The 13,486-nt window shown below is 36.3% G+C and overlaps 1 protein-coding gene across 8 annotated transcripts in view; it reads left to right on the top strand.

The window, feature by feature from the left end:
- Positions 1-13,486, top strand: part of LOC117574123 (protein held out wings) — a 38,836-nt gene that overhangs the window by 15,263 nt on the left and 10,087 nt on the right. For all 8 annotated transcript variants that reach the window (XM_052006321.1, XM_052006319.1, XM_034257776.2 and 5 more), the window contains exons 3-4: positions 6,596-6,729; positions 12,579-12,695. In XM_052006321.1, the coding sequence (XP_051862281.1) occupies positions 6,596-6,729; positions 12,579-12,695 (251 nt within the window). The remainder of the gene's footprint in view (positions 1-6,595; positions 6,730-12,578; positions 12,696-13,486) is intronic.

A 13,486-nucleotide genomic window follows, 5' to 3' on the forward strand; every position in this document is an offset into this window, starting at 1 on the left:
TTCTCTCCACATTTATTGAAAGAACGAATTAAATTAATTGAAGCTCCGACGCATTAGCAGGCAATTGCTGTATGTCTAATACCCAGTATGCCTTGGGTGTGGTTGGATATTAAATTTAAAGAATTTACTTTTTTAACTCTTCGCTACATCAAGAAATAAAAATTTAGTTCTACAACTATCACAAATTAATACAAATTTCAATATTTCTTAGGGTATCTTGCAGTCGTAGCTTACTCTCTATTCCGAATTTATTTGCCAGCTAAAACAAAATTTGCGGAAAATAGCGTTTTGTTTAACTAACAATTTATACATTATTCCATGTTATTGTTAACACAATATGCACATTTATCGAATGTTTTCAAGTATTTATACGCTTGTATGAGTAGAGAGCATTGGATTGAAAGAAGTCAGCCAGCTGGCCAGGTGGGAACTATTGAATTCTTTTTTCTTTTTTGGGGTTCGGACACGTAACCGTGACTTCTCGCAAGTTTTTGTTATAGTATTTTTTCCCTTTTATTTTGTTTTTGTTGTTTTTGGAATCAAAATTGATGAAATATTCTCATTTCATGTTGCATAAATAAACAACTTTATATTTTTCGTTTCGTACGAATGGGAAACGGGGCAAAAAAAAAGAAACAATCAACAGAAAAATATAAAGAAAGAAAGAAAGACATGCTCGCATATGCACAACGAAAATAATTATTAATATGTTATTGTCATGTTTTGTGTCTGTAGTAGTTTTCATGAGAATTATTTTCCTCTGGCATTTTGTGTGTGTTTTAGACAAATTGTAATTAATATTTTGCCCCAAGTGAAACATAAAAATGCGATTGAACCATTTGTGCATTGTTTCAAAGACAGCAAACGGAACTTGTTCTCTTTTTTTACTATTGATATTTAATGGTTTTAATAAATGCTTTGTTTAAGTCACTTGCATGGCTTTTGCTTGATATAAATGGAAGTTGGAAGTTTTATATTGGCAGTAAAAAGCGAATAAAATACTGGAGCAAGAGCAACAATCTTTGTTAGATAATTTGACATACTTTTTGCTCTTTGGTATATTTTGAATGTAATAGTATATCGATATACCAAATATTGCCTTCGGTATATATTTTATTCTATGGTATATTTGGAATATAATAGCATATTGATAAACCAAATATTGCATTCGGTATATATTTTACTATTTAATATAATTTGAATGTAATAGTATATCGATATACCAAATATTGTCTTCCATATATATTTTACTCTATGGTATATTGATAAACCAAATATTGCCTTCGGTATATATTTTACTTTATGGTATATTTTCAATGTAATAGTATATCGATATACCAAATATTGCCTTCGGTATATTTTTGTATATTTTAGTATCTCAATTTGGTATTTCTTTCTGTTCGATGAAAGTTTTCTTAGTTATTTATTCTTTTCTTCACATTTTATAACTGCAATTGCACTTAAGGTATCCATACTTCGAGCATTCCCTTTCTTAGCATATCGACGTGTTCTTGTTAACATCGAAGCGATTCATGTAATAATTTCGCTTGCGGTTGCTTTCGCACTCATATGACCCAATTCTAAGTAATACTCAGTACAAATATTTTGCTTATGTACATAATGTGTACATACAAAATTCTTTGTTGTTTTTGTTATTTTTTAATAAAGTATCTTTTGGGCAATGCACTCAACTCGATTCGATACTCATGGCGGTATTTGGTTATATTAATTTTGATTTTATCGTGTTGCTTGTCAACGTTGTGCCGTTACCCGTGTCTCCCATAAAAAATGGGTTAAAAGAATACAATAAAATAAGAGGCGCCTGCGTTTGCATACATGTATTTTGCATACAACAAATGTAAAATTAAAACATCGAATGTTTTACGCATGTTGATTGAAATATATGTATGTGTACAATATATTGTTAAAATGTAGACAATTTTTTTATTATTATTTATGCACCTGCTGGAGCGTGTGAACCGAACAGAAAAAAATGTGTTGTGATATGATAATTAAACAAATTAAATCAAGTGCCAGTGTGTTATCAGTCCTTAAATTAAATGCAGCAATAACAACCACAAATAAAATAAAAGATAGCAACACATTGTTGTGTACATATTTCATATTGTTATAATATGGTTTGTGGTGTTGTTTTTTTTTTTTGTTTTTGTATTTTTATTTAAATAACATTCACACGTATCAAAAGGAACTGGGCTGGTTAACCGCAGGCCCAGAAATATTCATATATTCAAAAAAGACGAAAAAAAGCAAATAAATGAAATTACTTGAACACATAAACAGCAACATACACAGACAGAATATGCGAAATTGTTTTGTTTTGTTTTTTGTTTTGTTTTTGTTGTGTTTTATTTTGTGCAAATTGATTTTTGTGCGCATTTTTCAAGGCCAGTCAAGGCATTTGTTGAGTTCATGTTTAAGCCAAATGTGTGCGCCTGCAGTTGGTTTATGGCCAGAGGCAAAACGGCTTAATTGCAGTGGTTGTGCCTTAGCGTTTTGGCTTTGCCTGACTGGAACGGCTTTAAGTGTTTCACTGTTGTTGTTGTTGTTACGAGCGTTTGTCATTGCTGTTGCGACAATTTGTTAAAACTCGGCTTGTTACCCACACAGCTTCAGCTTTAGCTTTTTGGCATTGTTCAAAAGGCTGGCAACACCCACACACACACAAACAACAAACATACAACACACGCTCTGGGAACCCACAGCGAGTCATCTAATTCGCGGCATGAATGGTTTTGCATTCATAAATTAGCCGACTGGCAAGATACTTAGATACACTGCGAATGTGTCGCACTTGAAGTCGTGAGCAAGCGCAATGCAAATTACTCGAACCGACCAAAACAATCAATCAGCTCAGCTCAGAGGAGACTCTCGTCAATCGCCCAATCGCAATCGCTGTGAATGAGCTTGATATTAATTTGGTTTTAGGTGTCAACTGGCTTGCCTGCTTGCCTGCCTGCATGGCATATCTTATGAGATTGACAAGTTGGGATTAGATTTTGGCGTGAACAAGGTTGTCTGCGGTTGTTTTGTTGTGTGTGGAAGTGGAAGTGGCACCTCGTGATGGCAATTCTTGTATGCAAATCAATTGTGCTTTGCTATGCTTGACTTGCAGACACCCAGCAACTAAAATACAAATACATGCCACATCAATTCAAATGAACCGAAATTCCTGCTGCATATTTTGACACTCGATTTTAATTGAACATTATGTTCGCCTCTAAACAACAAGCGCATAAATAAATTATACACAAAATAGAAGAAGACAAATGATTTCCACCGCAGAAGAAACAAAGAACACACAGTGGAAAATCCAACTCGATTGCACATAATTTTAATTTGTGTGTTGGATGAAAAACAGAAGCAGCAGCAGAGCACAAACTCATCTACATACTAGATAGCTATTTCTTGCAACCGCCAGAGAGGGGTGCAAAAAGCGAGAAAAAGAAAAGAAAGAAAAAAAAAACAGCAGCAATGAAGAGGCAAATTAATAACAAGACATGGCTTCTTGTTGTAGCTGTCCAAGAACATTAAGAGGCGGCCAAAGAACTCATTAAGAGATGCGAGCGACAAGTGAAATATTGAATGCAGCATGGAAATTGTCGCAATAAACATGAAAAATATGAGCATGCCCCATTTGTTGTTGTTGTTGTTGTTGCTTGGCTTTAAGTATGCGTTGATTTCACTCAAATAGATGTGTTCAAAAGCAAATTAAGGGCAAACTTGCAATCGAAATGAAGCAGCGCACGCAACTTGAAAAATTCTTTAATGGAAATCTGCGTTTGAGATCTTTTGTCTAAGCAATAAATGCAATCATGACAGCTGTCAATATTAATCGGTCAAATGTCAGCTCGACAAACTGACACACAGACAGACAGACTGATGAGCATATCGTTTAAGACAGACAGATAGACATCAACGTGAGTTGAATTGGGGAGAATCGAGATGAATAAGCCGTGGAAATTGCATTTGCATATGACGAAGCCCAATGAATATGTGTAGCTTGAGGGGATCAGATCACAAGCATTTGAATCGAATTAGTCACTGGCAAACCGAATTGATGGCAGCATTTAGATAAATTACAATAATTAAACCAAGTCAAGCCAAGTCAAGCTGAGCTGAGTTGAACTGAGCTGAGCAAGCTCAAGCCATATGCGCAGGCGGCTTAATTAATAACTTGCCCCCGCTATCTCACTCTGTATCTATGTAGAAGGCATATATCTAATTCTTTGTGCGCTGCGTCAGGCTGTGAACGAACTATAATTAAATCCTCATGTCCGTTTGCCAACTCTCTGTGACCATTTAAGGGCATTGCTTGAGTTGGCGAGCAGGTTGTCGGCTCCATTGCGATCTCTCCTCTGTATGTAGGTGTCGATTGGGTCGAGTTTCGCCAATCTTATAATTATCAATGAAAGATCTGAGTATATATACATTTATTTTTTTCTGTATTCATTAACAAGTTGTCGGAGCTTATATGGCGAGTTGTTGTTCATACATTCATTCATTCATTCAAATGCCGCCGCTCTCTTCTTAATGCAAGTCAAGTTTTAGTCATAATTTACATGTGTCTGCTTATGACTCTATCTTAGAAATTCAAATAATCTAACTGCTAAATATGGCTACGAACAGCACAACCAAATTTGGCGCCTAGAAGAACGTTTTCTGTGTGTGTGTGTGTATGAGTTTGTGTGTGGGCAAAACATTTTCAAGTATTATTATTATTATGAGTTTTGTGTTTCTTCGTCTTCTTTAATTTTATTGCCACAACCCCCGCATGTGGATTTTTAAGTGGTTTTTGAGTCTTTTGCCCACATTTCAAATATTATCGCCCATTGCCATAAACTGGCCGAAAAGTCAACAAATCTCACGACTGTTTAAAGGATATGACAAATTCTTGTCATATTACAGCATGTGTGTGTTGAGATGCATCATAAACTTTTCAGAAATAGACTTTTGTCTGTTGGGCCATTTGGCTCTTTGGGTCTGTGCTCTGCTGCTAACACTTTTTGGGTGCATAATTTGAAGGCTTTATGACGCCCTTCTGGGATCTTTTGCTCCGTTGACTGTTTGCCGCATCGCTCGGTTGCCACATTTTGCAACATTTTATATTTAGATTCGTGTTCTGTAGCGTTGCACATAATGTGTGTGTGCGAAGCTGAGTCAATAAATTGTCAAATTTTATGCATAGCGATTTTGCAGTTGGCAAGAATTCGCATTTCGCTGTTTTGGCAGCCAGAGGGCAGCTAAAACGAGGCCGAAAAAGTTCAAGCAATCTATGAACATGATTTTAAGTAATGCCATTTAATTACATGCTAAGTTTATCCCTAAATATTTCTAATTAAAATGAGAGATTCAAAAGTGCTTTTGGGTTTACTAGGAATTGATATTAATATTGACTGAATTTCATCATGGAAAAGCTTTGATGAATTCTCAGAAAATGTTCATTGATTTTGCTTTGTAAAGTACAGTCAAATCTCGTAACATATGTATTTATTGCTATTGCAGTGAAATATTGTAGATGCATTTCACTGTGTTTATTTTGAGAAATGGTCTAAGCAAATTGGCTGGCAAAAGGCATATTTCTCAATTTACATTTACGAAGAAGCCAATCGCAATCGTTGAGTATCGCATTACGAATCGAAAACTAATAAATAATAGTAATTGTGTGCTTGAGAAGGCGCCATAAGTATAGCCTATGCCATAACTAGAAATGCGATTAATAATTTTCCAAGCCAAGTCATGCATCAAATTGATGTCATACAGTGGCAAATTCTTAAGTCATTTGGACGTACGCCCCCCCACACTTTGAATATATGTATACATATATATATAGATATAGTATTCGCATATATCATGGCGAGTTGGGTGACAAATTGTCGGAGCAAGGTGGCCATTGTGTGTGACAACTAGACAGGCACTTGCCAAATGCAAACAACACAATGCAACTGAGAGCTAGAGCTTGAGCTTATCCAAAAAGCTAAACAACGAAATGTTGATCATATCAATTGTAAAGGCGCTGTCAACTGGCACAGTTGGGGGCAGTAGCAATAGAGTTAGTTGTTGTTGTCACAAATGTGTGAATTATGGAGGGGACAATGAGGCGTATGCGCAACGTGGCATTGCATTTGGCATAAAGTCACAACAACAACTGCTGCGTTTGGGCAAAGTTTATAGTTGGCGTAATTTTTAAGGCAAACGAATGCCATAATTCGTTTATATATAAACCAAATGATTTCATTAGGTGATAAATTCAATGCCCAGCCACAGCCACAGCACTAACAAGTTGCTCGCCGATCATTTTGCGTCTAATAAATTAGCAACATTAATGTTAAGTAAACATTCACACGCTATTATTCGCATATGCTGGCACAATTTGCTGCCATCGCTAAGCAGCTTAAGAGGGGAAATTAAGCGTCATTTAATACGAGCATTTAACAACGTGACAAATTGCCACTAGACACACTAAAAACGAGGACAATTGAATATGTTTTACATTACATTGTTGATGCTATTGTTGTTTTTGTTGGTTTCATCATTGCATATATATATTGATTAATGAATGATCTTTTCTTTACAGAAATTGCACGCGTACGCGCTTCACTGTTCCAGATCAATGGCGTTAAGAAGGAGCCGCTGACGCTGCCCGAGCCAGAGGGTGCCATGGTAACGCTGAACGAGAAGGTCTATGTGCCAGTGCGTGAGCATCCAGATGTAAGTACAAACATAGAGAACAGATTGAACGATGATCTAATTTATGAATCGAAGCACATTTGAAGCGCTTCCGCTAATTAGAATTGACAGCACGATTGCTCAATGAGCCCCAATGAGCAACTGGTACACCGGAAATCGCTTTAAGGTGCGCCCTCTAACAGCCCGCAAAAAAAAAGTAAAGTAAAAAAGAATACGAGACGCTGCTGTTGCTGTTGCTGCTTCTGCAACAAATGGGCGGTTAGGTAACACATATACACGTGAACACACCTCGCGAGACAGCTGATGGAATCAGTCGGCTGTTAAGTTGTCCAAGACATGGCAAATGCCTTTTGGGCTCTGACTCTGACTCTCTGGGCTTGCCTCAAGACTTAAGACATGCAAAATGCGTAGCTGTTGCGCTCACTGATGTTGCACATTGCCACAACTTACACACATATAGAGCTGTCTGTCTATCTGGTTGTCTATTTTCTAGATATATGTATATGTATATATGGGTTAGACAAAATCAGTGAAGCGTTTTAGGAAGTCGCTTGTCGTTTTAGCTGCTTCGCGTTTCGTTTCGTTTCGTTTGTAGGCGTTTTTGTTTTGCCGCCATGGCAAATTAGAATTTGATTTAATTTTATGCAATTTCAAATGTGTTTTGCTGTTCCATCTTGTTTCCCCTAGTTTTTGTCTTTTGTTGTCGTTTATTTTATTTTGTTTTTTTGAAAATTGTTTGGGTGTAGTTTTGGCTTATTTATGGCTGACAGCAATCGTGAACTGGGAACATAGAGTAAATTTATTTCATTGCTTGACACAATTAACTTGAAACATCTCGCTCTTTCTTCCCCATTTGTTGTTGCTCCACATTACTGCATAAATTTAAATGCATTGGGGCAAAGATGAAAGCACTTTTTTGCCTCGAAACAGCTGTTTCAATATTTTTGTTTAACAAATGGCGCTAAACATTTGCGGCGATGTTTTTGTCATTTTACTGTGTTTATACTTTAAAGCATAGAACCAGAGACGAGCCAGACTACCGTGGATAGAATTTTGATACGATTGTATTTTTATTACAGCAAAAAAATCGATTAAAGTCTATTAGTTTTAACGATTCTTTGATTGATACACAACAAGAATATATTAAATACTTTTTATGTCTATTACACACACACATTTTGAAACAACTTCAATTAGCAAAAAGAAACAACAATCCACTGTTTGTGTGTGTTGGTAGGAAAGTTTTATGGGATTTTATACAATTCTTGATTTGGTTCAAACCTCTTGCTATCACTTGGGACTTTCGGTATGCAAATTTTCTGGTTTGCTGCTAATTAGCAAGGTTGATAAACAGTTAGAAATGTGTAAGAACTGAATGAATCAGCTAAGCGATACCCTGGCTAAGAGTTTGCTGTGTGAAAAGTAAAGCAATTTGCTGGATTCTAAAATATTTACAGAGTATGTGACTAAGTTTGAAGCGAATGGTTAAAACATTTGTCAACCGTTTTTAGCATTAGTTAATTAATTGATTTGAGATATTGCATAAGTCTGGCAGCCACACTTAAGAAGCGCTCATTAATATAAAGTTTTTGTATTTAAATCTTTTTTTTTCTCTTGTTGCCTTCTTCAAAGAGCATAGGGAATTGGAAATGAATATGAATGAGTTAAGTCATAAATTAAAAATGAACAAAATTTGGCAGAATAAAATAAAAGCGAGCAGAAAACACACAACTGATGATGTTTGGCATTCGGTTCTGACGGCGATGTTTTCTCGTTTTCTCGATGGAAATTGGCACAGCTCAGTTGAGATTTACGACCGGAGGGCATAGGTTTTATAGATGTGGCATCTATCTACAATATATATATCGCATCGCATCGAATCGTATCGTATATACATAGTATTGACTTGTGATATTTCAGGTGTGCGCTGCTCAGTGTGTGCGCTTTCGATGTATCTATTTTTAATTCTAGCAGCTGTAGATTTGATTTGTATTTCTTTTGGGTTTTAGGTGTGCGCGGGCGTTTCACCGTTACGATAAATCATTTCATTTAATTGCAATATTTCTAGCTCGATATAAAACACATTCACGTACAGAAGCGAAATATTTCAGTGATTTTCGTGTGGTTATAAAGCAAGATAAATTGCGTTTTGAATCGCACGAAAAACACTGAAGAAAATGCAACAAGTTTGCACAATGTTTATTGTCAAGCATACGATACAATATGGCAATGCTATATATTATATATGTATATGTGTCTGTATAGGTTGTTGTTATGCTTTTTAGTGCAACCTCGTCATTGGCCATAAATTTCCAACTCAGTGGCAGCCACAACCAAATGTTGTTGTTGTTGCTCTCGGCAAAAATAATCGCCTGTATATAATTTATACCATATTCAACAATGTAAATAATGATTTGTCAGCCGGCTGACAACCGGCAACAAACAAACACCATGTAAATAGACAACAATTTGTCAACACTACGCAAGAGAGGCTAAACTAATGCAGTGTGGATCGCATCGCATCCAAGACCACAAAATGCAGCTGCGTTTTGTTGTCGTCGTTGTGTGCATTGTTGTTGTGTCCAAAACATAAATACAACTTAATTAAACTCGGCAACGTCTGTTGCAGCCACAAAGCAGTAAACAGTTTACAATTAATTACTGTGAAACTATTAACGCTCGCATCGCAAAGCTTCGACCACAGCAGTAGACCAATTATCGCTCCTTAACTGTCCTCCCCAAACCGTTGACGCACATTCGTCTGTCTCTATTTTGTATTTTGCTTTTGTTTTTTTTGTTATTCTCTATGCTTGTCTATTCGTCTCGAGTTGCTTGTCTGTCAACGCATTGCTCATACGCCCCGTGGCGTGGCTCGCACATCTGCGACAGTTTGACCCACTGCGGAATTTATATACGCTAGATAAAAGAGCAGATAAATGCTGAAAAATCTAAGCAGCAGATAAACTCGATGAAAGCTGTCATAAATCTATAGCTCATTATATAACGATTTTGTTTAGCGTCTTGGATTACAGATGACTAAGATGGCATCAAATGCTTTGCTCTTTCAATATCTTTATGGTGTTTTCTTTCAGTTTCAACTTTCGAATTTAATTGCCCTGAGAGCATTCATTTATAACTTTCAATTTGTTTGGCTGTCACTTTTCTATGCATCACTTTTTGTTGTTTTCCTTCTTTTAACAGCGCTGTTAACGACTTTAACTTCAATGTTAACCTTCTGTCAGTTTTGTCGAGTCCTCGCTTCTCTGTCTGCAGTCATTAGTAATCATCACAAGCAGTTGAAATATTTATGCTAAATTATATTCAACGGCTGTCGAAGAGCTGCAAAAAAAAAAAAAAACAAAGCGCATTCGTCAGAATAGTTTATTTAGCGTGTGTGTTTGTTTGTTCGTTTATTTTTGAGTCGTAAATAAAGTGGCAATTAATCTGAAAACTGCAGCTGATTGGTCATGAACATAAAATGCTAATTACTTGCAACTAAAATGCTCATTTTCGTTTTGAGTTATTTAATAAGTAGTACAAAAAAATAAAAAAAAACAACTAAACTGACTGACCGGACTGTCCAGATGGCAAGTTTATTTTTGTGTTACATGTCTAACTTTGATTTATACAGACACACTTTTTGTATTCAACTGTCGCGTAATACACACTTCCACAGACGGATGTATAGATAAGCCCAAGTATAAATATATTGTATATACTAAATACTATATATAGTATATACATAGTTGTAATCTATTTGATCTACGCCGACTCAGAGTTTTGCATTTTTCTAGCTAACTGTCGGCTAATATGAAAAGATGTTTTGTGCTCTTTTCAAAAGTATTTGCAAAATTTGTGTGTGTGTATGTGTGTGTGTGTTTGCAAGCTCAAAGCTAAAACTTGGCTTAGATGCTAGCATAATGATTTACTATATTTGTCGTTTAAGTGACTAAAGTTGTCTCTGTCCATCGATGTGTGTGTGAGTGTGTGTGGCCTGAAATGTTTGTCACGCGTGTTGATAAGCGGCTTTTGGCCAATTTGACCATTACTTGATTTTACTTGGTCTGGTTTTTTGCCAAGGCAACCGCAATGTCGTTTTCCATTTGCCATTTTCATTTTCCGTTTTCCATTGCTTATCATCAATTTATAATTTTGGGTGCATTTGTATTTTGTGTTTTTTTTTTTCCTTTACCTTTTGATGCTTGCCTTTTGTGTCTTATCAATTGCTGTTGCCCTTTTTGTTATATATATATTTGATGTAGTAATATATTTATAATTGTATATTTGCTGCTCTTGCCGTTGCTGTTGCGGTGTATGTTCGAGACTCTTATCGCCGTTCACAATCTGTAATATAACCCAAAGAGAGACACCCTCTCGACGCCAGCTACAAGTACAACATTTATTCAACAGCTTGCAGCTACTGTCTGAATGCCTCAGTCCCGCATCTGTTGTGGCTCCTTTGTCAGCAAACAGCAACAACATGTTTGCCTTATATCTTTGTTGGTGCCTCCATTTGTGGCACGCTTTCCACTTGAGGCGCATAATTGCCGCCATACAGCTTGTGTCATTATTGATTTACAATATAACCCACGAAATGAAACATGTTCACTACGTTGATGCAGCCAGGCAGCCAGCGAGGCAATTCTTTTAATTTATTTGACTTTATCAAATATTTAAGCTCTCAGGGCCAATGCAATTTAATTTTCGATGAAGCGCTTCAGTGTTTGCTGTTTTTAATTAACAACCTTTCTTTTTTTTTTTGTATATGTATATATTGTTGATTATGAAAGATGCATAAAGTTTCAATGAAGCCGCCGAAAAGCAAACAATATAGTTTCAACTTTTTGGTAGCCATTTAAGAATTGCTTATGATCAAATTTAATTAAGTTCGCGCTCGTGTGATGCAACTAATGGCTGAGCAATTTGCAGTTGATGCGATCTTTGTGCTGCAAAATGCTTGCAACAATTGCACAAATTGTTGTTGCTCGCATCGTCATCGCGCTGCATCACATCATCGATTTTGAATAGATTTTTTGCTAGCTGGAGGCTAGCTAAGAAAAGAGCATGCCACACACACAGGCACATACATAGATACACATTTGGTGGGTGGTCGCGGCGACTTGTTGCGGCTTGCCCCAGGGCTACCGTTGAACCAGTTTGCCATTTATATTTATAACTCTCGGTGTAAATGACTTGAGATATGGCTGTGACTCGGCTCTAATAAATCCCGAACAATTTAATCAGCTAATTTACGAGCAGCGAACAACAAAAGCAACGCTTCAGGGGGGCGTGGCAGCAACTGCTGATATAATTGGCACTCGCCAGCTTGCCACACACAAAAAGCTAGCTTTATCAACGAGACCCCTTCAAATGCCTTCCACACACACACACACACACACACACACACCAATCTATAAGCCAAAGACTACACTCTACACTCTCCGCGGATTTGTGATGCAAAATGCCGCCGCTTTGTTGCCTTTGCTGACTTTTTTTTTGATTTTGTGTTGTGGCAGCTGCTGCTGCTGCAGTTGGCAATCTGTTTGAGTATCTGGCTGATTGGTTTATCGTGGCAAATTCAGGCGTGTCGCCTTAGGGTCATATTACGTATACGTCATTGTGCACATTGAGATTTGAGAGATGGCGAATTATTAAATTTGACTTTGAAAGAATGTTGTGTTGTGTGCAATGAATGATTTGGTTCATGAGTCAACCTTCTAATTTGCTAATGCGTTTTAAATTTTGCTATCAAAATAACCTTTTCCTTCTTTTCATCATATTTTCATTAAGATCTTGTTTTAATACTTAATACTTAATTATTATTATTGTTATTTAATTGTTTTGCTCATTTCCTGTGATTTCTATTTCAGTTCAACTTTGTTGGTCGCATTTTGGGACCACGCGGCATGACTGCCAAACAATTAGAGCAAGAGACTGGCTGTAAGATTATGGTACGCGGCAAGGGCTCCATGCGGGACAAGAAGAAGGTAAGCATCTATGTATAACATATATATATTTACATATTTTTAAATATATGCTAGCATACACTTAATCCATTAGCTGTGAAATTTACTGGGAAATGTGTTTACAAATGGAATGCCAAGTTGCTGCAGCATTCTCTGCGTGTCACAGCTAAAAGCAACCAAACACTAAAATTCTTCTCCCCACATATTTGTGGTTTATACTAGCCACATACACATTTAATCTGATTTCAATAGAAATATATTAAAGTGTTGCTCGGAATAGTTGAGCTAGTTGACAGTTGGTTTTGTGGTGCCAACAAATTTAAATATTTGTCAATTAAAAGTCCAGTAAAATTCACAATTTTTGACATGGTTAAAACTGAGATTTATAATCAACGAAAAATTCATTTAATGTGCCAAAAAGTTATGCCTGAATTGTGTTAATTAAGTAAGCAAATTGGCAATGCCGTGTATTTAATATTCAGCTTGACAATTAAGGCTTTTTTTCTATATATTTTGCTGCGCCCTGGATCTTGTCACTCCAAAGCTTTTTGATGATTTAATTTCCTTTTCGCATTTGGCAAACAAAGAACGCAAGAGAGCTGCGACTTCTATGAGATGTGCGCAAATGTGCGCTTATATATATTTTATTTCATTTTTTTTTTGGTTAATTCGCGAGGCATGGCAGCTCGACATAGACAAGAGACAGACAAATATAGTATATACATGTATTTTATTAAAATGTTCACTTTTATAGCGTTGCAATATTTTGATAATTTAGTAGCTAACACCTACACAACACAACAAACATTCAA

This window comes from Drosophila albomicans, chromosome 2R (genome assembly GCF_009650485.2).
Source record: "Drosophila albomicans strain 15112-1751.03 chromosome 2R, ASM965048v2, whole genome shotgun sequence".
NCBI lineage: Eukaryota > Metazoa > Arthropoda > Insecta > Diptera > Drosophilidae > Drosophila > Drosophila albomicans.